The 26477-nt window shown below is 32.7% G+C and overlaps 2 protein-coding genes across 8 annotated transcripts in view; one reads left to right on the top strand and one right to left on the bottom strand.

Annotated features, from left to right (window-relative positions):
* The window catches only part of LOC130901028 (cationic amino acid transporter 2-like), a 50585-nt gene extending 30398 nt beyond the window's left edge, over nucleotides 1–20187 (bottom strand). The window contains exon 1 of one of the 6 annotated variants that reach the window (XM_057812088.1): nucleotides 19621–20187. Coding sequence is in view for 2 of the 6 variants with exons in the window: in XM_057812085.1 (XP_057668068.1) it covers nucleotides 8471–8497 (27 nt within the window). In the remaining 4 variants the exon portion in view is untranslated. Of the gene's footprint in view, nucleotides 1–8470; nucleotides 8825–19620 lie in introns of those variants that run through there. The other 5 variants (XM_057812087.1, XM_057812090.1, XM_057812092.1 and 2 more) reach the window with 5 other exon arrangements.
* Nucleotides 20188–24142: 3955 nt separating this feature from the next.
* On the top strand, nucleotides 24143–25588 carry LOC130900981 (60S ribosomal protein L27). Of its 2 annotated transcripts, none has more exons than XM_057812015.1 (3): nucleotides 24143–24278; nucleotides 24480–24704; nucleotides 25338–25588. In XM_057812015.1, the coding sequence occupies exons 2-3, from the start codon at nucleotides 24486–24488 to the stop codon at nucleotides 25524–25526; spliced, it is 408 nt and encodes a 135-aa protein (XP_057667998.1). In that variant the 5' UTR covers nucleotides 24143–24278; nucleotides 24480–24485; the 3' UTR covers nucleotides 25527–25588. The 2 variants fall into 2 exon arrangements, with proteins under 2 accessions (XP_057667998.1, XP_057667999.1); XM_057812016.1 differs by lacking the exon at nucleotides 24143–24278 and adding an exon at nucleotides 24330–24348.
* The last annotated feature ends 889 nt before the right edge of the window (nucleotides 25589–26477 follow it).

Raw genomic sequence — 26477 nt, 5'->3', positions numbered from 1 at the left:
TTATTTTTTAAGATAATCCTCATATGAAATTCAATGTTCACTATCTGATATTATGTATTTGCTTTGTTGTATTTGTTTCATTCAGTTACAATATAAAAAGTAGGCCAATGTCGTATTTGTATGAATTCGACGATTCCGCCTATAGTCAACATAATATAGTTTAATCCATCTTTAGATTAGATAATAAAAGTTTATATTTTTTACTGGAATTGTGATTGATTAAAATAATCCCAAATATACAGGGTACAGGGACAAGAAAGTCGATATTCACTTGCACGCTCCTCAAATATCCGGCAGCTAAATGACGACATGTACCAGGATTGTTCCATAAGTTTTCGACATAATTATTAAATAGCAGAGCACGCTTTTAAATCAAGATATTTTTATACCTTTCTACAACCCTGTCTAAAACCCGTCAAAATAAGAGTTTTTGTATTCCTCTACAAAATAGACATGTAACTTATTCAATAATCGGAATTTCTAACCAAATAAACGCTAAGCCTCAAATATGGAGAATATGGTGATTCGTAAAATAATTTTATCTGCACATTTGTTTGATAGAAACTTTTCAAAAGTAATGTTTTTTTCATAAATTGCCGAAGCATAGTGGTGAATCAAAGTTTCATCTACATATATAATAAAACAACCAAAGCAACCAAATTGTGCAGTGAATTTATGTCCAACTTCAATCTTAATTCATCAAGTACCATTGTGCTATACTAAATTTCACGATCGTAGGTTCCGGAGGTTCTATAAATACACTGTTGAATCCATATTTGATCTCCACGGAGTATTGTCTTCCAAAAACCAGTATTAAAAGGCAGCTCGGTACTGACAACTTACTCAAATGAACTTTAAACCATAACTGAGTAACCAAAATGGGGAAGTTCTGCAATTTTCATGATCGGTGGGAAACTTTTGGAACAATCGATTTAGTGTAAAAACAACAAAAAAAATGAAAACAATTAAATCAATTATAGCGCAATCAGATAAGATAATTATGTAAAGTAATTAAGAAAGAAAATAGTATATGAAAGTATAAGTGGATATTAAAATATTTGAAACACGCGCGATTTTTCGAGTACAATGGTGCTCAAAATAGAGCAATTAGCAAGAATGACGTAGCCCAAGGAGGCCTATGTATTCATTGTTGAAGATGATAACCATTTGTGATTTACGCTTACAAGATATTAAGGAAGAACAAAAACATATCACTTATCACTTTTCGACCAAGATGCTGGAATCTCGACGTCTCATAGTTGCCGATAGTGATGACATTAGTTTTGTGCATTTGGTGAAGTTTAATCATTGCGCCCCCGAAATGTCAGTAGAGATCGAGTTTTCATAAGGTATGATAAGGGGAAGTACACAATCAAGTGGTTAGTACTCGTATAATGCTTTTGTAGCAGATGTACGTCGAAACGTACATCTACTACTATTATGTCAAACAATGGTATGACAAAGGATCAAATCCAACAAGTGGGATGGAAATCGGTAACTGTGGCAACTGGTTACGTTGAATAAAAGAAAAATATTTCGCACATTTTTAATTTGAACAGCATTTAAAAAATTGAATTAACATTTCAAACAATAAACACTAATTCTGAAAATTTTGATTAGATTGTTGATGATTTGAATAAGATTTTTGCAGTATTTGTATTTCATTCAATATTCCAAAGTACTTTTCACAGATCAATAATTAAAAATTGACGTTTAGATTTCGCGTTGTTTGTTTTTATAACGATAGCAATCATAAAATGAGCAAAATAGAATACCAGAAATAATATTCTGTTAGTTTATCTGCCTAGATGAAATGTTCACTAACTTTTAATCTATCTATTGATTTAAAACCTGTCCTGTTCAGACATAAAATATCCCCAGTATTCCAAATACTCCTGTTTGGTGCTAAGTTACAGAGCAATATGTTCTGGCATAGTTGTGTGGCTGAAATAAATAAATAAGATTTACAAAAATTTGGAGCAAAGAACAAAGAACAAAAAGCTGTATACCTCGCAGCAGCTTTGATCCTCTACAAGACCCAAATTCGTTCATCCTCTGAATCTTGTTCGCCTAGAGCACGGCTCTTAAATATAGGTACCCAGAGGATGCTCGACTTAATACAGTAAAGAATAATTCGACTTCAAGTAAACCTGAATTAACAAGAAACTAGAAGAAAAGTCGATGTATGAGCTGTACTACATAATCCCACCTAAAACGGTATTTGCATGATCTACTCCACAGGCAAACCTGTCCCTTGAACAACGAGTTCCCCTGCAGACGTCTAGAACGTCAATTTATTGTTTTGGAGAAGTGCAAGCCTGACAGAAAAGTTAGTTTATCGCGGTATTTTAGGGATAAGTTGGATCGCAGAATTGCAAGTCCCAAGACTCTTGAGAACAAAAACAAAACTTTAGAAATAAACAACACTCTAAAGCCGTGTAAATTACTATACTTGTCATGTAATGCATGCCCTATTAAGGTGAAATATTCACTTCGGCGAATAACATCGTGGTTAAAAAATATTCGTCAATGGATCTGGAAACCAACAGCGTAGCAATTCCATATTGCAGAAAATATGATAGCCAACATGGGAGCTAACGATCTATAACAGTCACGTCACGCGAAAAAGAAGTCTATAGAATCAGCTACCGAGACACGGCTTTCCCAAACACTACAATCTACAGAATGTCAAAATCAATATTCTCAAGTATCTCCAGGCTTTCTCATTTTATAATAGTATTTTTAATTACATTAACTTCTTTTCCAGAATTCAACACGACTTTTTGTAATCATTTATATGAGCTTTTCGCCCAATCCGGTTACAAATGTAAAATAGCTTTGATAGCTCAATAGTTCGTGAGCGCGGCTTACAAACCTATTTAATTAAAACGCAATAAAAAATAAAATATTACGGCGAAAAACTAACTTTTCTGCCAGGCTTGCACTTTTCCAAAAAATAAATTGACGATCAGAGCATCTTCAGGCGAACTCGTCGTTCATGGGACACGTTTGCATGTGGAGTAGAGCTTGCCAATACCGTTCTAGGTGGAATTATTTTGTACAGCTCAGATGAGCAGTAGAACAAAATCAAGTAATCGATCCGGTAAGTCCGATTCAGATCATCGACCTTTTTTCTATGTCCAAGCTTCTTGTTGACTCTGGTTCACTTACAAGTCGAATTATTCTTTAATGTATTAAGTCGAGCATTTTCCGAGTACCTATTCTTAAACATAGGTACCCGAGCTCTAGGTCAGCAATTCTCAAAGGATGACCGAATTTGGATCAGAAGCTGCTGCGAGGTATAATGCTCTTTGCTCAGCAAATATTTTGCTGATTTTATGATTACTGTCGTTACATTCAAACAAACAACGCGAAATCTAAACGTCAATTTATTTTAACAATTGGATTTGGAAAATGGGTTAAAAAATAAATTTTATTTTGTACGTTAACAATTCCACAAATACGAATAGAGTACGAATACATGTTATCATCGAAATATTGGTAATCATGAGTAATCATTTGTCACATATGATAAGCTCGAAGATCGGTTTCAGTATCTGTATGTCTCATCAGTTTAAGGTATTTATTTTCTCTACTAGGATAGTATCAAGAAGCCTCTAATCACACAATCTCATCTTTTAATTTAAAGTCAAGCTCTGTACTGTATACGGTGTGATGAAATGCAATACCTGCAATATTATAACGTTAAAGTCAGATAATGAATTAATCTTAAACCTCCTTTGAATGACAAGTTCTATTACCAATTTTGGACTTGTTTGACGGAATATATCCTTTCAAACATTTTTTTTCTTCTCTGTTCCAATATTATCCTTATTAAGTTCGTTGTAGAAATCAACAAAAAAATAAAATGGAATATTCAACTTCAATTTTTGATTGTTAAACTCCATGCTTATCATTGACGATTTCGTTTGATTGTCATACAAACCTATATATAACAAAACATTGTTGTTATTAAGATGTTTTGGTAGATACTCTGTAAAAGTAGTTTTACCTCAACCTAAATCTTTGTAAGAAATATTGCATGCAAAACAATACAACTGAAACACTTATAGCCTCAATATTTAGTAATTTAATAATTTTAAAACAATTTCGACACGAAATAAAATGTAAAATTCATAGTCGATAAATATATTTATCTGGAACATTAAAATTTGAATATGTCCATTAAATTGGGTATACATGTAATAAATTCTTAAAAGTCAATATTTTTAAATGCAAATTAAGTGCCTGGTACTGTAGCATAACGAAACAGATGAAAAACTAGATTTTTAAAAAGCTATACAAGACAAACAAGTTGTATTCAAATAATGTAACCATAATAATTAATACATATACATACTAAAAATTACGACATTCGAATATTGTCACAAGAAATTCTCCTTCGTCATTGGAGAAAATGCCGGATCAAATTTATACACAAGTCAAAATATTTACAAGTATGTTGAAAGACGTTGGCGCTCGTATTGGGAGTTGATAGTATTTTGTCAGTTTTTTAAAAAGATTAAAAGGATAGTTGTGTACACATTTGTAACGACACGCTCATTTAATTCTATAATTTCAATTTCCAGTAGCTTTCAGTACGTTATTGAGCGCACTAGTAGTTCGTCTAGTGGCCTAGAGTTTTTAGAAGAACGTGTTACTTTGGTTTCGCACAGCAAGAGAAAAATATTTTGGATCATGGTGCTTTTCGAGTAAATCTTTAATACAAACCCAAAGCGTTAAAACGGTCATTCACACGTCTTAACATGCGTCGGTTACATCTGAGAATTTTGAATTGTCCCACGTGGGATGGCGTGGCGTGGGGTGGCGTGTGGTGGGCTGAGTGTGTACGCAGACAATTGAATTAAATAGAAAACCATATGCACATATATTCGACACGAAGCGTGGGGTGGCGTGGCGTGTTGATAGGGGATTTCATCCTTTAAGATCGTCGTTCATCTTACCGATCACACATTATTTAACAACTTAACTTAAAATAATAAGAATGATAATCTTCAATTATGCTGTTCAATCAAGGGGGTTTTGAACTTTTGAACCTTAACTATTGACGATAGTCTTTTTAAACTTCTTCGACGACGCTAAAACTCTTTTTGGCTTTGGCGTGTTCAATCCAAAAACTTAGTACGGTCATTTTAAATATTATTATAGAATAATCTTAATATTACATAAATTTTTCATAAATCTACCTGAGCTTACACAAGTTTTCGGCTTTTTATTGGTCTTTTATAACCAGAGCTTTACAGAAAATAGAAAGAGGTTTGTCTCCTAGGTGACTAGCCATGTGTAATAAGATTACGTAGCTGTATCATACATGGAAGCCCGATCACCTGAGACCCAGAAACCGCATCACAAGGTTATTGAAGTGGTACATACAGATTATTTGAATTTTAAACTTTTCAGTAGTAAACATTGTCCGTCCGGAAATGAGGGAAAGAAAAAGTGGCAAAAATTCAAACGATTCCAGTATACCTAACAGCAAAAGCTCAGTGACTCACTTTCAATCACTGAATACTCAGCGACGACCATTTCGGAATCAATCCATTGATAATGTACCTCTACCACTATATATGCATATCCAAGATGAACAATCAAAAACTACAAGATTTATTGGAACTAAGAAAAAAAGGCACCATTCCATCCGCCTACAACGATTTCTACAAAAGACAGAAGACGAAATTGAAGATAATTATTGTAATATTTTTATAGATCTGAGTCAATAATAATAAAATTTTAAAGTCATTTTTGTATTTAATTTAAATGAAAATACACAAAATATTATTAGTTTTATAAGTAGTAATAATTGTGGTGAGGTGAAAATTAGATAATCAGAAATGAATGCTGCTTTTACAGATGAGTTTATGAAAAAAAATATCCTAATAATTACCAAATAATTTCGTGGTCAAAGGAAGTAAGATGCCAAATAATTTCGGAAATTCTGATTTATGGGTGGTAATTATTGAAAACTTGACAAGATAAATAAATAAAAAACAAACTAAAATTTGATTTGTGGATTACGTCTATTACATTCCAAATTGACGATATTCATTATAATTATACAAATGTTATTTCCGACGAAAATACCAGAGGTATTGAAAATATTTTAACTGTCTACTAAAAGAAGTAATAGACCGAAGTATAAAACTTGAGAAATTAAGTCACGTTTATTTCTAAAAACTACTGAAAATAATTAAAATATTTATGGAATCATCAAGGCATAATTAATTTGTTACACATAACCATCTATCAATATAAATATTGACAGATAAGCGGATATAAAAAGTTACATTTTCATAAGTAGGTAATATTTCGAAACAAATTGTATATTAAAAAATTGACAGCTTGTTTTAGAGGAAATAATTTTTTTTAAAACACTTTTTTTAATTACTTGACAAATCTACTTGAAAAAATAAATTGTATTATTCCAATTAAGTAAAATAGGACGGATTTTGAAATAGAAACAATTAAAATAAACATGGAACAAATTGGTTTTATTTATTTGTGTGTTTTCAAATTGCTTGCTTCAGTTAACGTCATGTTTTGCTACACAGTTGCTGTATGAATGTTTGATTGTATCATCATCAAAGATTTACTCGACCGAATTGCAAACTCGACCTATAGCTTCGCGGACTATAGCACACTGGTGTTATCGATCAAATGAACTGTCCCAATAAACTTGGCAAACACCCAAATCCGTAGGCAACAATAGACTACCAACATCAATACCGATCTTGAAAACATTCTGGAGTAGGGTAGAAACAATGTGATTGAGTTTAATGCAGTAAATACCCAGGCTTCTTTACAAAGAAGGCTGGTACTGCGGCTCAGGATTTGGTCCTATGAGGACATAAAATATCACCATCACCGCAAATTCGCTTGTTGGGTGCAGTATGTTTTGGCATATTCACGTGGCCGATTTAGCAAAGGCAGCTTCACAAAAACTTATATATACTCCACAACTACGAGTCCTCTACAAGGCCAAAATTTGTCCATTGTTCGCACATTTGGAGCTCGACTATCATGCATACCTTGAGGATGCTCGAATCAATACAGAAGAGAGTAATTCAACTTATAAGTGATCCAGAGTTGACTTAAAACTTACTTACCGATACTACCATGGCAAATACACTTTCGAACTGTTCAACATATTCTGCCTAGAGCAGTTTGTGCAAAACTTACTCGACAGGCAGACGTGTTTCATCAGCCTCTCTTCATTCCTTTTAAAATTGATGGAAAAAATTATTGATTCTCCTCACAAATGATTCTCTACATAGAAATCAATTTGCATAATATCAAAACGGTAAGTCTACTGTCTTTGCCCTGCATACTCTAATTAGAAAACTGAAAAAAGCTATAGAGTATAAAGAGATAGCGCTATGTGCCTTTACAGATATTGAAAGTGCCTTCTCCAATAAGCCAAGACATTTCATCCATTATGCATTGGTAAGACGAGGAGTCGAACCAAGCAGGGTGGCTTGTATTGTGGCCATCTAGATAGTCAATATCAATCTAGGGGATAAAGCAATATATGCAAAACCGGGAGACGGATGCCCACAAGGTGTCTGCCTATCGCCACTATTATGGTAATTAGTAGTCCATAATAATATGACGATAAACGGGTAAGCATGAAATAGTATGAGTTCAAATATAATATGTCCTAACAATCGTTCAGAGATGTGTGTTAATGAAGATCTTAGCATAAACCCGTCAAAGAAGACCCTAGTTCCATTCACTAGGAAGAACAAATACTTTCCAAAAACCCTCATAATCAACAACGTCGAACTAACCCTAAAGTCAGATATTATATCTCGGGGTGACCTTCGATCAGTGAATGACATGGAGACAACACCTTCAAGCAGTAATCATTTCATATAGAAGAAATAAAAAACATGGAATAAGATCCTAGTTTTGAAACAATCGAAGAAATTTCTTTCTATTTTACCAACTGGTTTCAAAAGTCACTTGACCATTGAACAAAGATGAACTAAGGAGAGTTTTAGTAGTATGCTCACAAAACATTTTCTGGTAAACTAGAATCTGAAGAGCACAGCTTTTATCCTGTAAGGAGCCAAGAAAACCGCCGAACACCACCTTTGTGAGTGAGAGGTAATCCATAGACAAAGATTACGGTACTAACATGTGAGCTTTTTGTAGCCTGAAGAGGTAAGCCGCATAATCCTCAGACAGTCATTGGTACCTGATTGGTAAACAGTCTGGGGTACACAATAGTTCAATAGTCAAAGTGAGGTAAATTCAAGGCCTTTACGACCTGGCTTAGTTCTATCTTATCATTATTTTAAAAAAGGCTCTACCTGTAAGAATCTATATTAGCGTAATGTAATTAAGAACCAAATTATTATCATTTTGTAATATAAATTACTTTACTACAAAGTTAAATTTGGTTCGGTGAAAGTATTTTTTGGTTCAAAATGAGTTTTAATTTATAACTTACCTTGTTGTTACATCTCATATTAAACATACGAGCAGCTCATTAATTAGATTGCAATTAAAAATTTATTGTTTTTCAAAACAGCCAATATATAACTTCACTTCCACGTTTGTATGCATTGATATTTCCGCAATTATGTATTAAATTACACATTTTTTAAAATAAATAACAATTATTAATCAATGTTTTCATGTCGTTTACTGGAACGTGTCACTAGCAGTAATAAGTAAGCATTATTAGAAGATGAATGGTTTACGCTATTATATCTTGATAATATCATATAATTTTATCTCTTCTTGTAAGTACGTGAGAAGACACACACACACACACATAGATAATCGCAGTAGAATGTACTCCATTGTCTTGATAATCCTTTCAGTATATTCTCTTGATTCTTCGTTACTTTCAACGTAAATAGTATCATTTTGTCTTAATGCGATAGATTTGCTATATCTAATCTCATTTTATTGCTTATATCAGTTTTGGGGGGCTACCGTTTCTGTGCTCGTTTATTGTACTTGAAAACAATACAATGAAAATGATTTTTTTTTTGGTTGAGGTGGTATTTTCTTTGTTATGCTATAACTTGCAAAGCTTACCAAAATTCTTTTTCTGTTCTTAATTTTTTCTTTATTGAATTAAAAAAAGATTAAGAATTCATATTTCAGCATATAATTTAACTTCAAACAGCATTTTTTTCATATATACGTTGAATTTGACTCTAGTAGATATAGAAAATCGTCTTTTGGGGATACTTGCGTTTATGAAGGGTCGTGAGACCTTGAACTTATAGTAGATCGTGAACGGGAAGGAGAGAGGGTAGGTTGAAAGGCAGCTGTAACGTGCAACTAAACGCACGTTTTCTGGATAGCTTACTTATAAATGACGCGTGTCATGTGTATGTTGTTTTATTGGAGACGATCTTTTACTGTTAAATTTCTGTTCAAGACTTTTTTATTTCTTCGTGTGGTAATAAGGTAATTGAATTAAAAACTGTAATTAATATTAAACAATTGAATAATAGGTAGATGTTTTAAGGTCAATTCAAGTATAATAAAAAATTATGAAAATGAATAAATCTCATTAAATTTTGTTACTTTTTATTTATTATAGGTTTCAAAAAATGGATGAACCATGTACCAGTATCATGGCTGATAAGAATACGAGGATATATTGAAAAATTCTTAGCTTACTATAGAACTAAACAAAATTTCAATGTCAAAATATTTTATTAGACTTTTCAAAAAAAAATGTTTCTTCTTGCTCCGCAATCCAGACCTCCACAGCTTTTATTATCTCTTCGTTGGAAAGAAATTTATGACCTTTCAAACTTTTTTCAGTTGAGGAAAGAGACTATAGTCGGATGGAGTCAAATCTGGTGAATAAAGGGGGTGTTCTAGTAATTCAAACCTTAAATCACGAGTTTTTTGTATGGCAACATGAGATTTGTGTGCAGGGGCATTGTCCTGCAAAAACAAAACACCTTTGGATAGGTTTCCGCGTCTTTTCTCTTTAATTTTTTCCTGTATAATGGTCAGTAATGTCGAATAGTAATCCCCAGTTATTGTTCTACCCTTATCCAAAAAATCAATCATGATTACTCCATGGCAATCCCAAAAAAATGAAGCAAGAACTTTTCTAGCAGATTTTTGGACACGAAATTTCTTCGCTCTTAGAGAACTAGAGTGTCACCATTCCATCGATTCTTGCTTTGTTTCTTGATCGTAGAAATGTACCCAAGTCTCATTCATAGTAACAATTCGATTCGAGAAGTCTACATCGTTTTCAAATAGAGCTCAGACCTAACGCGATGCTTCTACCCTTGCATGCTTTTGATCAACATTCAAACATTTGGGGATCCAATTTGCATCAATTTTTGTCATGTCCAAATTTACGTGAACTATATAATGAACGCGTTCGTAGGAAATATTCAGTGCTTCAGACATTCGTTTTAGCCCAATTCGACGGTCTGATAAAATCATGTCATGACTGACACTGAAACTGGCCTTCCTGATCGATCATCATCTTCAATGGAAAATTTACATCTTTTGAAGCTTGCAGTCGAATTTTTCACTGTTGCATACGATGGATATTGATTACTAAGGGTATTAAGCATATCTTCGTAAATCTGCTTACCTCTTAACCCTTTTAAATACAGGTACTTGATGATGGTTTGATACTCCAATTTTTCGATTTTCACAATTTCGGTGAATATCTTTTTTCTTTTAATTTATTGCGTAACTCTAGTTTACTTTTTTGACGTCAAGCTTTACACTAACACTTCTATAATAAGTTATTGTTCGTTGCTATGGTAACGCAATATTTTGTTTATGCATGGTAGTGGTCCAGGCTAACTAGATATCAATACATCCCCGTAGTTGCATACTATGTGAAAAATTAGATTCATTATCTGAAGCGAACTCGCATTTGGATGAAATTATGAAAATAAGCAGGGGCGTGAACACTTTGAGAGCTGCTTCGAGCGAAGAACAAGATGGATTAACCTCACCTGCAAAATAAATTCGGACTTAATGTCCAAATAAAAAGAGTCTAAAAAATGTTTAGAAATTTAAGCGAAAAAGATGAAATTAATATCGGATAAATCTTATTATTAAGCCTCTGTGGGGTTTAACGTCCGTATCCCAGTGCTTGAAGCCGACAGAGGAAAAAGTGATGTCAAATCTATTTTAGCTATCATCATAAAAATAACCGAAGAATGATTTTTCCAATTGGGTACGAGAAACGGCCGCATAAAACAATTATTTTACCGATTCCGGTTCAGTGTCTACAAAAATTAATTAAAATCGAAGAAGTACCGGATGTAGAAATATCGCTCCGGGTGGTTGTTACAGCTCAAAGTTTAAGTACTGGTCAGGCAATAAAAAAACGTGTAAAGCCCAGTGTGTCAACAAAAATTGTTTTTATTTTAGAAATTATGTCCTTTGTAATTCCAAGTGTCATATTAGTAATCCTTGTTATAACAAATAACTAGTTATAACTGTATTATATACTTTAACGGTAACGTACACATCACCATATACTAGTACACTCAATATTTCTAAAAAGTGAGTGAGAAAATATTTGTAATAACACATTCTATATCTCAGCAAGGAAAAATATTTTATTAATTATTTTAGGTTAAATCTTATCATTTTGGGCTAAGATTGCTCCAGTTACTAATGAGCAATTCCTAATAGAAAAGTTAACTCGAGCCGATTCTCTAAAACATGATATTTGTGAGTTTGTTTCGTAGCACATAAAAATTTCATTTGTAATATAATATTTTTGGTTTCTTTATTTATTTATTGACAAATGACTTAATGGACGAGGTTATTTTTAGAATTTTTTATTTTGAATTAATCTTATTTACAAACTGGTTAATGTTTATCAAAAATAGAGGTAGAAGACAACTTAAGTTGATTGGTTTGTTTGTCTGCCTCGATAAAGTTAAGGTAGGCTTTGTAAAACAAATGATAATATTTGCATTTATCGGGTTAAAATGCTTCTCAAGTCGCTGGTGGTAATAAATCCAAATATACCGTTTGAACACTTATTAAATTATACAAAACAAAGGGATAAATGGCTTAAAAACCATGAATTGTCATCTGCATTATTCCAAAATCAACGTAACGTAAAATCGTAAATAGAATTATTAAGCAAAATTGATCTACTAGTTATAACTAATACTACGTGGAAAATTTTGCGAAAGGATTTGAATCAATTTTTCTCATGTCCAAATTGACGTGAACTATATGATCAGAATCGGTCACGCAGTTTCTGAGGATTTCAATTACAAACACCTCGACACGGGAATTTTATATATTAGATGATTTTACGAAGCACCTCGTACAATCAAGGATATCTACTTTACATTACAATTACAATACAGGTAATTATATAAAAAGTAAATCACATATTACGCTATAGTTGAAACATGATGAATGAATTAATAAACAATAAATAATTCATACAATATAGTAATATACAAATAAAATTATCATTAATAGACTTCGTTTCGTGGTCTATACAATCTCATATACGATTATTTTTCCCAAATCCCGTCATACGAAACACGTCACATGAAATGACCTAACCTTACATTTACAAAATTGCCTTTTTTCCTCGACTATTCTAACAATCAGGCAACACTGCAAACCAGTGAAGACATATTATAAGCGATCTGTGACGCATGTATTACGTCTCTTACGATAAAGGTCAAATATTTTTGTTCCGGATTGAGGTAGCTATTATGACTGCAGGTTGTTTCTCTTCCACTTCGTTTGTTTACAAAGGATTTGAATCAATTTTTCTCATGTCCAAATTGACGTGAACTATATGATGAACGCGTTCGTAGGAAATATTCAGTGCTTCAGACATTCGTTTTAGCCCAATTCGACGGTCTGATAAAATCATGTCATGACTGACACTGAAATTAAAATCCCATAAAATACGGCTGGTGGAAGAATTGAAGCCACACGATCTGCCACAACAACGTCTAACATTTAGTGAATGGACGTTGGCAAAGTTATAGGGAGATCCACTTTTTTATAGAAAAATTGTGTTCAGCGACGAAGCTCATTTTTGGTTAAATGGATACGTCAACAAGCAAAATTGCCGCATCTGGAGTGAAGACCAGCCAGAAACATTTCAAAAGCTACCAATCCATCCCGAAAAAGTCACTGGTTGATGTGGATTATGGGCCGGTGGCATCATCGGGCCGTACTTCTTCAAAGGTGACGATGGCCGCAACGTTACTTTGAATGACGAGTGCTACCGTGTGATGATTGACGGTTTTTTCGCCCAAAATGAAAGAATTGGATATGCCTGACATGTGGTTTCAACAAGACGGTGCCACATACCACAGGAATAGCGAAACAATGACCAAATTGAGAGCCGCCTTCATCTCACGTTTGGGGCTAGTCAATTGGCCGCCTAGATCGTGTGATTTAACACCTTTGCACTATTTCTTGTGGGGTCCTGCTAATTCTTATGTCTACAGGGATAAACCAGCAAAGAATAATGCACTGGAAGCCAATATTGAAGCATTTATTCATGAAATACCGGACGATATGTTGGAGAGAGTGATTGTTCTATCGATTCCAATAGAGATTTCATCAATTTTATTCAAATTTTTTGTGGTTTTTTCCAAAATTAAATCTTATACCTTTTAAAAAATCTTAAGTCTCGGAGCTGTGAGGGCTAAACGATACAAGTACCAAAAAACATCCATAGTTGGATTAACTGAGAGATTGCTCGTATATACAAATAAAACATATAGTTCTAATATTATTTTAAAAACCCCGAACCAGTATATGTTAATCACTTCGTACGATCATAAAACTTTCGACGTGTTCCAACTGATATATTGGAAAAATACCAAAAACATTAAGTTATTAAAACGTTACGAAAAACGTTTAATTGCATCAAATTAATCGAAAAGAAAGTCGAGTTTATAAACAAGTTTTTGATTACATAATATCCCGTTTCGAGTAGGGTCACACACATTAAAAGGACGCTAACCAAATGAAATAATGGCCACTGACGAATGCAAATATATTTTCTGTATGGTATTAGAGGTATTAGAAGCTTTAAAATTTTATCTTTATAACTAGCTGACCCGACAAACGTTGTTCTGCCATATAAACTATATCTACGAAATATTTTTCTAGTTCAATAAAAATAACTTACTATGTATGCTTTATTTAGGTTAATAAAGTATTCTTTATTAAAGTAACGAGTATCTTTCAAATCTTGATAGATGTCTAAACGTCAAAAATAATTAATCATATATTTAGTACCAATTTGGCGAGATTATGCTACATATAGTTGCCCAATAACCACTTTGAAATTAGCTTAATAATCTACATCAGACTCATACTGGAATTCTAGTCGAAGATATAAATCTGATGTAAATGCTCAAAGAACTTCTTGGCATTGTTTGTCAATTCCTCTACGTATGTTTACTATGAATCTGTGCGTTTCTCTTCGTTCTAATTGTCTGTTGATTTTGTTCATCTCGTGCATCTTGTGATTATATATCTTGCAGGTGTTGCTGGCATTGCTGATTGTAACCTATAAATAATCTATAAATAAGTTAATATACTTATTTGCGAAAAACACTGATTTAATACTGTATTCGTTTGCTCATTATTTGACTTACCTTTTACAATAATAAAACACGTACACGTTTTTGTTTTGATTTAAAACTATTTTCAAAAAATGTTAAGTACAATATGTACAGGTACGATAATGACCGTTATCAGCGGAAGCTCAAACTTGTTTATTTACATGTGAGTAATAACTGACTTTTCAGTTATTGATAAATAATTATTACATTGGAACTTAATGATAAATTTACGATGAGAGTAAAATTAACATAAGAGCTGCACAGAAAAATCAAAATGATACGTACAACAGTCACTACTATGATCGATACAAAAAAAGACGTTGAAATTATATATAAGAATTTATCGTACTATAATTATTATATTCGATTGCCATCTTGCAATCCTATTGCGGATCTGTGGATAAAATTAAAGTAAAAATCTCGATGGAAAAATAAGGGTTGAACGTAGAAGGGTAAAAAATTGAGAGTAATATGAATTTTTTTTAATACTTAGTGAAATAAATATAAAAATTTTGACAAAAAAATTAAAATTTATAATCAACAAATAAAAAATAGGAATTGATCGTAGAGGGTTGAAATTTTGAAAAATTTTATGTTTGACATTTAGGGGGATGAAAAATAGATGTTCGATTCTCATACCTACCCGATACGTACACAAAATTTCATCAGAATCGGTCACGCAGCTTCTGAGGATTTCAATTACAAACACCTCGACACGGGAATTTTATATATTAGATGATTTTACGAAGCACCTCGTACAATCAAGGATATCTACTTTACATTACAATTACAATACAGGTAATTATATAAAAAGTAAATCACATATTACGCTATAGTTGAAACATGATGAATGAATTAATAAACAATAAATAATTCATACAATATAGTAATATACAAATAAAATTATCATTAATAGACTTCGTTTCGTGGTCTATACAATCTCATATACGATTATTTTTCCCAAATCCCGTCATACGAAACACGTCACATGAAATGACCTAACCTTACATTTACAAAATTGCCTTTTTTCCTCGACTATTCTAACAATCAGGCAACACTGCAAACCAGTGAAGACATATTATAAGCGATCTGTGACGCATGTATTACGTCTCTTACGATAAAGGTCAAATATTTTTGTTCCGGATTGAGGTAGCTATTATGACTGCAGGTTGTTTCTCTTCCACTTCGTTTGTTTACAATATAAAACATAATCACAAAGTTTCAATCTTGTAATTAATGTTATTAGACATGATCGTATTATAAGTACATAATTAAAACTATTGACCTAGGCTAAGTATTCAACCCGTCGGTCGGTACTCTACCGTCATTGTCATTGAAAAACGAAGTGATTGTACTCCTAGTAGGGAGGCCCAAGAGGGGATTTTGGGATTTACTCGAGCGCGTCAGATTAATAATAGGTAAGGTACATTACAGATTGATATGTATGAGTCCTTAATCTAGTGGGTGCACTCTGGGTTAGTAGAAAAAATCGATCTTCTGAAATTCTCGAACGTGTCCGATGAAAATAAGGGGGATTTATTACAGTCTCAATTTCGCTAATATGACGGTCTGAGAGTAACCTAAATGTGTGGGAGGGTAATAAAATTACAAAAAAAAACGTCAAAATAACAAAATTATCATATTATCATATTATCGGGACTGTTTGAAAAACACTTTCAACAAAAATAAGAAGTTTATTTCTTGAAAATAGCTGCCATTTCGTGATATTTTCTTTAATTGTACCAGGGAAGTGCGGTTTGTTAGCCTGAACTTTAGATTTGACATAACTGCACGGGAAAAGTGTAGGTTTTAAATTATGAAGGCCTTCTTATGTCTTAAAGATCAGTGTGCCAGGTAAATTTTTACTAGCTCGTGGATGTTTGCGAAGTTGCCCCGCCCTGCTAGAACCATGTTTGTCGGTTATAACCATTAATGTTTTGTAGTCCAGGCACGGAGAAATCGTCTAACATCTGCACATAACGCTCTGAATTCACTGTAACTGTGCGTCCCCTTTCATCTTCGATAAAATAAGTACCTATATTTCCTCGCGTTAACATCGCAACCCATTCGGTCACTTTAAGCAAATGTAGGGGCTTCTGATGTTTGTGTGTGACCATTATCTTGAGGATTCAATTCTGACGCAAACTGAATTTTGTAAGGATGTCTTTGGAGCGTGGGGGAAGTCCACTGATTCGACTATTTCTTGGTCTCTCGTAAGTATTAGTGAATCCATGTTTCATTGCCTCCTCAGGATTGCTTTTAAACAGCTTCAAACACTACTCTTAAGTGTTGTTATGGCGCTTGTTGTCAGGAGTGATTTACATATACGGGATCGTAGATTTTTGTCACGTTTTCCTCGATGGTAGCCGGTTTCGGGACATCTGGAGATAACTAATCAAAAACCAACGTGCCACCACATTTAAATTAATTAAAGCTATTTTGACGGTCGCCATCGAAGAAGAGTTACCATACACAGCTTCCAAACTCTCTTTGATTTCGCAGCGTGATCCCTTTCAAATTAAAGAATCTAAAATTACCATACCCAACGGCTTCCACGCGAATTTATCAAAACATTACTACCAGTCCAATATTGCCTAATATGAAATGCTTAGTGCATATCAGTTTATTTTGAGTTAAATTAGTTCTTTTTATTTCATTTTTCTCGGCATGCTTCTGGTTGACCCTCATTATTTAATAACGAGGGAATTCTATGTTCTTAGCATACCTTTAATATGATGGTGAGTGTAATTCTCCGCGAGGCTACAGCTATCAGATTTTCGGGTGCCGATCAAAGACTGTGAGGATGAAAATTAAGTAAATATCTCGCGGGATACAATAAGTAGAGAATTAAATATATGTAGGAACAACTACAACTACTATAAGTAAAAAAATCCTTTACAATGACTTTTAGAATGCATCTAGGGAGAAAATCCAGTAAAAACAGCACTTAAACTACGTAAATTATGTAGTAAATGTAGCGAGCAACTTAATAAATTAAGACTCGTCTCGGAAGCCTCTAGTCAAGAAAGGTAGCATAATTGTTTGATGGACGAATTGAATGCAAATGGGACTTGATAAACACCTTAATATTGGTGGAATTTTCATGAGAAAATAAAATTACCAAAAAATGTTCACTGTTTTTTTATTTCAAAACGATATTTAATCATAAAACTTTTCTCGTATGAAAGAGAATTAATTCAAGACTCCTTATATTTTTTTTTAATTTTTGTGTGTGTGATAGTTAAATAATTTAGTAGTAGTGGAAGTAGTTTTATAAAAAATAAGTATATTACAAGAGAGCACGTAGTTCTAAATACCTTTTTTGAGTTACTAACAAAGATACTAAGTTTTTTTTTTATTTTGGCTATCTATTAACATAACAAATAAAATTCTGTTGCTTAGGAAATCTAAATAAAAAATAATAAATATCTTATCTGTTTTTAAATAATCTTTAGTTGACTACTGATCTAAACATTTGATACATAACAACAGATTAAATAAATTACATTCATTTTACTGAATCATACACTTGAATTCTCTAAAATCGTTGTTAGATCTTGTAAATATGACATTAGTTTGTGACTTAATGATTTGTATTTGTTATATTATTTATTGCTACATCATAAACTCGATAATAATGAAGATGGAGGTATATCCCTTTATCGATTTTTATGGTAACATAAAGATTGATCAATTTTCAAAAGCAGATGAGCCAGACACTGTGCGAAACCATTCAAAACTTATGCTCGAAAATATAAATACATAAATATAATAATAATCAAAAACAGCACAGCAGGCCTTATAGGCTCATGGCTTGAAGTCTATCTGCTGCTTAGCTCAACTCCTTTTGTTAAATGCTGCTTTGCGCTAGTTCACTATCCCTAGCTTCTGTCTCCCTTATATGCATCTAGCCATTTTCTAAGTGGACGTCCTCTTCTTCTTTATGCACCTTCCCCACTTGTTAAGCCTCTATGCACCAACCAATGCAGTCTTTTTGCTTTTACTACATAGCAGACCTCTCCCTGACCGTACATCCTTTTAATATCTGCATTCGTTGTTGCTCCACTCGTATCCTTCTATTTTTTTTTCTCAATACTTCTTTCTCCCATGCATTTAGCCAGTTTTCCTCTTTCTTATTCATGACCCAGCATTCACTAACATATAACACCGTAGATTGTACAACTGTCCTGTAAATTCTTAGCTTCGCTACCCTTGATATATCTTTGGACCTTAATAGGTTTTCTAGAGCTCAAACTGTTTTATTGCCCCTTCCCAATCTCTTGTGGAATATTGTTTTGAAATTTTTCTATTATTTAACGAAAAGAAACTAGACGCGTAGATGCGTAGGTATTTGGCAGTCTAAGACACTGTATTGTGATTTAACCCTAAAGGTTCACAAGCATTCAGTCCAGCGCAACGTGTAATACACAGTGGGTTAGGTGCAAGTAAATTTACCAAATTATCTAGGTCTTTAGATCGATTTGTATTGAATAAAATTATAATATAATGGAGTTTGTGGAGTGTGATTTTGTGCAGTATGGAAGTTGTTTTTAACTTAATCAATACCAAGAGATTTCATACGAAGAAAAGAATTAAAAATGAAAGGCGGGCTATTACCAAATATTATTTTTAAAAAACTGATGTAATTAGGGGAAAAAGCTACATAATTTGCTCAAAATGCTTATACAAGAAATTATTATATTTGTAGTTATAACCAACATTGCCGAAAATCTAAACTTTTTACTGCGTGCCGCCACTGCGTGTGGGTATGTTAAAGATTTTGCTGATAACGATGGAAAGTATGAAATTTTTATGTATATAAGTATCTACTTACTAACTTTTGAAATTATTGCAAAACATACAGAGTGTTGATTAAAAATCAAACATATGTTTTTTTAAAAGAAAGAGATATATACCAGTAACTAATAGTTAAACTCAAGAGAGTCCTCAGCTTGAATAAGCATGTCTACAACTTCACAGCAAAATACTATTAATCATAATAATTTCACTTTTTAACAAGCTTTACCTGTATGTGGGTTCCTTTGTTTGTTTGTGAGATTGTTTGTTTGTAACTCTCCTATGTGGTTTATTGGTGTTAGTGTATCCGCAAACTTGTTTCAGAAATTATCAGTGAAAATTTTCTCGAAAAACATCGAAAAAAAATTTATCAATTATCAATTACTTCTATGAACTGACGACTATTTGTTGACGTAGATAAAATTTTTTAAGGTGGATCTATAGGATCTTGAATGAATACTTCTTGAAGGCGGTGAAAGAATCACATTTAACATTTTTCAGTTTTTCACAGAAAGTCAACAGTAATCTCCCAATGATGTGAGCGTAAATTATTTACAAACCCCAATGCCAAGGACTAGCTTTTTTTCGAAATAATTAAGCAATATTTGCCTTGCCTCCTAATGTCCGTGAAGAGACTTTATTTTATCTTACCTCGAGCCTGACAGCAACATAAAATTATCAAATTTTTTATAATCCAAAATAGGCAAAACATCAATCACTCGCGTCGTTATTAGTTACCGTTAATTTCACTCAATAGGACTGCGGTACTGCTCTTACTGTAAAATACCCACTATTTGGTTAGCTAAAATTTCTCGTACTCCCCACCTACCTTTGTACATTTGTCGTTCAAATATTATTAATTTATTCATTCTTTTATAAATTAATATAGTTCAGTAAATAAAGTTGTGATTTCTAATCCTTCAACTGGAAAAATATGGGCAATAAACAAATTTCTAGGTTAGAAATTTTTCACATTTTCACATAATTAGATAATATTATTTATTTAGTGTTGCTAATTTTGGCAAAAATTTCGGCTGAACTTCCAGAAAACGCCAATGAAATTTTACAGGTGACGTCGATATTTTTGAAATTCCTGCGACCTCGCAAGGTCGAAAATCGCGGTCATCTCGTGCGCAGGTGAGTAGGAGCAGAAATATCCAACCACCAAGAGCACTTTGTTGACCCTAAAACTATGCAGGATAGAGGTAATGAGGACCACCTCATATGGGAGCTTAGCTTAAAAACTGTCCGCTTGTAGACGGTAAATTATAATTCAAAATTTGACCAGAATGGCGCTCCTGTCGGACGAGATATCATATGAACTTAGTTATTTTAGATAGAGTGAAGTATGCAGTGTTAGAAAATTTAATAACTCAAATGACTAGAGTCGTTAATTAAATATTGGTATACAAAATCTAAACTATTCACGTAGTCCAAAATAATTTTATAAACATAACCTAGAAAAGCTACAGTGAGATAACGCTAAATGTTAATTAATTATTGTGAATTTGTAAGAATTTTTGCAAGGAATTATAAAGTCAATTATCACAAAACTTTAATACACAATAGAATCATAATGACAAAAAAAATTTTCTCAGTGAAAAGTTGTCCGAGTGGTACGCCGCAGTCATTATCTTTCTTTAAACTCATGCTATAGTAGCGCCTCCCTTACGTAAAGGATTTGATGGACACTTTCTGTGGAACAGAGATAATTCTCCTTACCTCTACCCTCCATACCAAAATATTGTATCCAACTGGCGGCACACGAGAAGAAGAATATCGAGGGGGAATCAGAAGTAACTTGAACCTGCATCTTTGTAAATTTCTCTGGAGACGGCTAGTCCGGCGAAACAATGTGAATCCATTCGATGCAATCATTGTAGATATATAATTTTTTTATCCTGGAAAGAATGATCGACTTCCACTGGAAGAGGGTGAGGAAAGTGACTAAATTTTTTGGAATAAAATTGCTTTTCATTATTTCTATTTTTTTTATTGCTCTTAGGTTAGGTTAGGTTAGGTCCGGTGCGTTTACTGTCGTATTTCTATTTTTCTTTCTTTTTTCGTGGCTCGAATAGTGACCATTCCCTATCATTTTTACCTTCCAATTCCTTTTGGCGTTTTTCGGAAGTTTATCCAAAATTTCAAAGCGCAACAGTAGAATGATTGTTCAAAATTTTCAATAAAAAATCTATAAACATTAATATACAAACCCTTACAAGGACAATTCATCATAACCAAAGTCACCAATACAGGGGTAAGAGGTTAAATAATAGAAGTAAGTAGTAACAGTGCTTGTTCACTAGGAATATGAAACTTATTATCGTATTTCGTTTACTCAATCTTATCAGTGGTTGGTTGTGTACGAGGCTCCGTTGTCAGCACGCAACGTATTATTCTACTTTCCTAAACTTTTGGTTTTACTTACAATTATCGAGTTCTTGTAGCATTCTTAATTGTATTCGGTGTTGAAATATATTTTTATTTGATGTGGTGTAATAGTTTTCAAAGCTACTCTATTGATGTCGGTTATGGTAATAAATACTTGGGGTATGCTGTAAAATGTTAACATTTACTTCTATGTATTTTACTTTCATTTTATGTGTTTTATTTGATTCTTTTTTAGACTGAGCGGGCAAGACGAAAGCCAGAATGTATACGAGTTCACTGTAACGGAACAAGTATATTGTGAAGGCGATTAAACATGTTGATGTATGTCACGTATTTCTTCACATATACATTAATAAAAAAAACATTTTCCAAAAGTTGATTATGTGTAGCTTAGACAAATGTTCAAGGAAAAAGTCGAGTGTAAATTGTCTTCACGTATCCTCAATTATGCTGAAATATATCTTGGATTATTTCCTATGGAAATCAGATAACCAACTTAACTGTTTATGAACGGTGATTATGTTAATGCTTTCTATAAAACATATCAACGTCTTCTTAAAAAGTATATATTTACTGCTTCTCAATTATGGAACATAGATGAAACCGGGGTCATTACAGTACAAAAATTTTGTTGCTCGTGGTCAAAATCAAGTTGGCACTATCACATCAGCGGAAAGAGGAAATCTTGCATTTATTGTCTGTGCCAGTAACGCTGCAAGTAATTTTATTCCATTGATGTTTATTTTCCCAGGCTAATACTCTGAAATTTTCATTCGTGATACACCTCCAGTTTGCATCGGAGCTGGCAATTCTTCAGAGTGAATGGAAGATGAATAATATGTTTTCGTTTCCCACTCATTGATCCTATAACATGAGGACGTGGGAGTCTATGGCCATTTTTAAATCTACTTAAATAGGGAAGCATGGATACATTATAATCCGGGATTAACGATGACCAAATATGACATTCCAGGTGTAGTGAAGGAATCATTGAACCCTGCGAATATTATGAGTGGATTTAAAGCTTCAGGCATTTTGGTTACTAATCGTCCAGATCTCTGGATCCTAGTAAACAACTAGTAAATTATCTAAATCCAAAAATTTTGCATTCTGTCCCGAATTAAATATCACACGACGCGAATTATACGTGATATCGAAATTGCAAACAATTGAATTCCGAGCTGCTCTGGTCAAAGTCAAGTTTCCTTATTGAAAATTTCATTATTACCGAAAACACCACCAGGTAAAAATATATATATAGCAGGCTTAAGAGGAAGTTAGCGGTTTCGACAGACACATCTGGTAAAGAAGCTTTTAGAATGGAATATGAAGAAAAAGCATAAACAAGATGGGAAAAGGGAATGTCAAAAATCTGCAAATAATAAATATCGAATAGAAAGAGCTAGGATAAGGTGATTGGATAGAATGTAAGATATGGGCACATGTAGGAAGGTCACAGAAAATACTTTTTCTTTTGTCTGTACTTACTTTAACTCAGCTGAGGCCTAATTTTTTTGAAATTGTAGAGATTTTTTGAAAGGCTGATTATTATAAGAAGTAAGATAAAACTGAGAGATAATTACGGGACTTAATTGGTAACAAAGCAAATTGTGGAGACAATAAATGATTGAAGGTGTAAAATTCTGGTTTTACTATTGTTGTTACTACATACACAATAGATGCTATAATCAGCCTGAGCCTTTGGGTAAGTTGTAACATTTTTTTATTGTGAATGAAAATATCTGAAAGAGTTTCCTGTTGATTTAATATTTTCTTTTAATTAGACTTAATTGAATAATATACTTAGAGTATCAATATTTAATTAATAATAATCGAACCAATACAACTCAAGATATAATATCATGTCTTAAACCAAAAATAAATTGATAAATAAATCTAATTCAAACAAAACGCAGAAGCATAGCTACTGTAGTATCGGCAGTTTCAAAGATAGGAAGCCCTCCAACTATAAGAATCCCGAGCCCATCTAAGATATATTCGAAAAAATGTAGCCCACATATTACTCAAACTCGTTTCAGAAAATTTATACATACGGAATCAATGAAAACTTATAAAAGAGGGTTAAATTTTAAACTCGTATTAAGCGTAAACCCTTTTAATTTACAACAAACCAAACAAAGAAAGAAAAAAAATAGAATTATATTAGATAAAATTATTTCTTTATGTCTTATAGAAAAAGAAAAAATGAACACACAAAAGTTCAAACGAAACTATATAGATTTCTAAAAACTTTATAAGTATAATTAGTAATAAAATTAGCGACATCTGCTGTAACGTAGCGAATTTAATTCAATTTTCTTAAAAAGTATGTGCCTGAAATTAATAGGAAATAGCTAACCCTCTTCGCTTGACATCTATTGAGTAGTAGCAGCACTATACATATATTAGGATTTAGTAGTTAACTTCAGTCGGTAAAATAGAAAATATTGCAACAAAACATCTTCCAAATTCTTTTTCAGCAGTTGTCATAGCACTGTAAGTATATTTTCTTAAATCTTTCTGCATCTGATGTAAATACACTACTTTTACTTGTTTTTCGTATTGAGTAAGCTAATAAAAAATGTCTTATATATTCCTTATTACTTATTTTATAAAAAATGGGATAATTTCAGTTCAAATAATTGAAAAGTATTTTAGAGGTTATGTTATATTCAAACAGTTTTTTATTATTTTTAGGCCAAAATGGGTAAAATAATGAAATCTGGTAAAGTCGTATTGGTCCTTGGAGGCCGATACGCAGGCAGAAAAGCCGTAATTATAAAAACATATGACGATGGTACTTCTGATAAACAGTATGGACATGCTCTAGTTGCAGGTATTGATAGATACCCAAGAAAAATTCACAAACGTATGGGCAAAGGTAAAATGCACAAGAGGTCCAAAATCAAGCCCTTTATCAAGGTAATTTTTAGAGTTTGTCTTGTTAGGCTTGAATATAAACATCATATAGTTTATAGTGTTTAAAAGTACACTATTCATTGCACTCTTTTTGCATAGAGTTTTGTTGCATTTGGTACAATTTACCTTGCAACACGTAAGACTAAAAATTTTTTTTTAATCTTTTAAAAAGAATAATTGTTTTGGATATTTTTGATTAAACAATAGGTTTGTGTTCATAATTTTAATCATGTATTATGCTTTAAATTTTGACACAGTTACTGTGATGCATAATTTTGATAGTTTGTTGTCAGTTTTGTCTTCAACATAATTTCTTCAAAGTCATCACTTCTCTATGTCAACGGTATCATACTATTTATAATTTATATGTTGGATCCATTCTTGTTTTTTCTACTATACAGACTACACAAATTATTTACTTTCCTTAAAAGTAGAATACTAGTTTTGTTAAATTGTTTCAATTTAAATATTCAGACCATGGATTACTATTCCCCTTTTGATGATTTTAAAGTCTTGATTTCAAAGTGTCAAACACCACAACATGCACAATGAAAAGTTGAAGTTAATTTGTGTGATATTAAAAATTTTTATGTGTATTTATCAAATATATTGCATACTTAGTTATATATTTTGTAGGTTTTGAATTACAATCACCTTATGCCTACAAGGTACTCAGTAGATTTGGCATCAGATTTAAAAGTAGGACCTAAGGACCTCAAAGATCCCATGAAGAGAAAGAAAGTTAGATTCCAAACCCGTGTAAAATTTGAAGAAAGGTACAAGCAAGGAAAGAACAAATGGTTCTTCCAAAAATTGAGGTTCTAGGCTATAGATTTAATTTTATAATTATACACTTTTTATTTTGAGAATAAAATGTGAATAATGTTTTCCGTTATTTTTTTCACACATCAGTCCTCTGCTTATTTTAACTGAAAGTGGATACATTCGTGTTTCCCAACGTGGAGTGCACGCCCTACAGGGGGCAATTTGAATAAGCAATTCTAGATTTTGATGTCCAGTTGGAAGAAAAAAGTAAAAGATTAAATGTATGCGGCCAATATATAAAAATTCGTTGACGAGACCAAAATATCAATAGTGTTTTTGGGGTCATCAAGTTAACAGCAGGGACCCCCAGAAGCTTTAAAATTTCTACACAATGCAGTTGGCATTTCAATCAAAGAACTTCAATTTGTGGAGGAAGTCTCAAAGCAGTTGAATCAAACAATTGGCGCTGTAATGGTATGGGTCAGGTGACCGACGCCGACTGAGTTTGAGCTTTTCTTTTCACCTACGCGTGTATTTAGTCGTATATTTCGAATTAATTTAGGCTATTTTTTAAATTAATGTTATTTCTTTTAAAGTTCAAGGGGTAAAGGAAAATTCCGCTTCTAATATAAATATTAAAATGGTTTCCTTTCGTTCAAGTTTATCAACTGAACAATTCAATTATTTAATATTAAAAATTATGTACATGTTACATAGGGGGAATAAGAATTTTTGGAGGGCTTGGGTGGAGCATGGAACAAAGGCTGGAATATATCAAGGGCCACCCATTGATTCTTAAGAAGGATCAGGACTTATAGTCACTAGTTGATTTACCAGCAGGCCTAGTGCAGCAGATTTGAAGCGGTGGCATATTTCGTTGAAAAATTTTCTATTTGAATTAACAAAATTAATAAATTTAAAATACAATATACTAAATCTATATAACAATTGCTATGCTGTGTAAAATGTACTATGATCATGAATTATTAGAATATTGTAACAGCAATCCTT

This window comes from Diorhabda carinulata, chromosome X, assembly GCF_026250575.1.
Source record: "Diorhabda carinulata isolate Delta chromosome X, icDioCari1.1, whole genome shotgun sequence".
NCBI lineage: Eukaryota > Metazoa > Arthropoda > Insecta > Coleoptera > Chrysomelidae > Diorhabda > Diorhabda carinulata.
Note: the sequence above shows the minus strand (reverse complement) of the source record. Positions and strands in the feature narration are given on the sequence as shown.

What these genes read in the sequence shown, in the direction of transcription:
- LOC130900981 (XM_057812015.1), top strand. Translation starts at nt 24,486, where the DNA reads ATGGGTAAAATAATGAAATCTGGTAAAGTCGTATTGGTCCTTGGAGGC. An exon ending in AAATCAAGCCCTTTATCAAG is followed by an intron (nt 24,705 to 25,337) that starts GTAATTTTTAGA and finishes TATATTTTGTAG; the next exon opens with GTTTTGAATTACAATCACCT.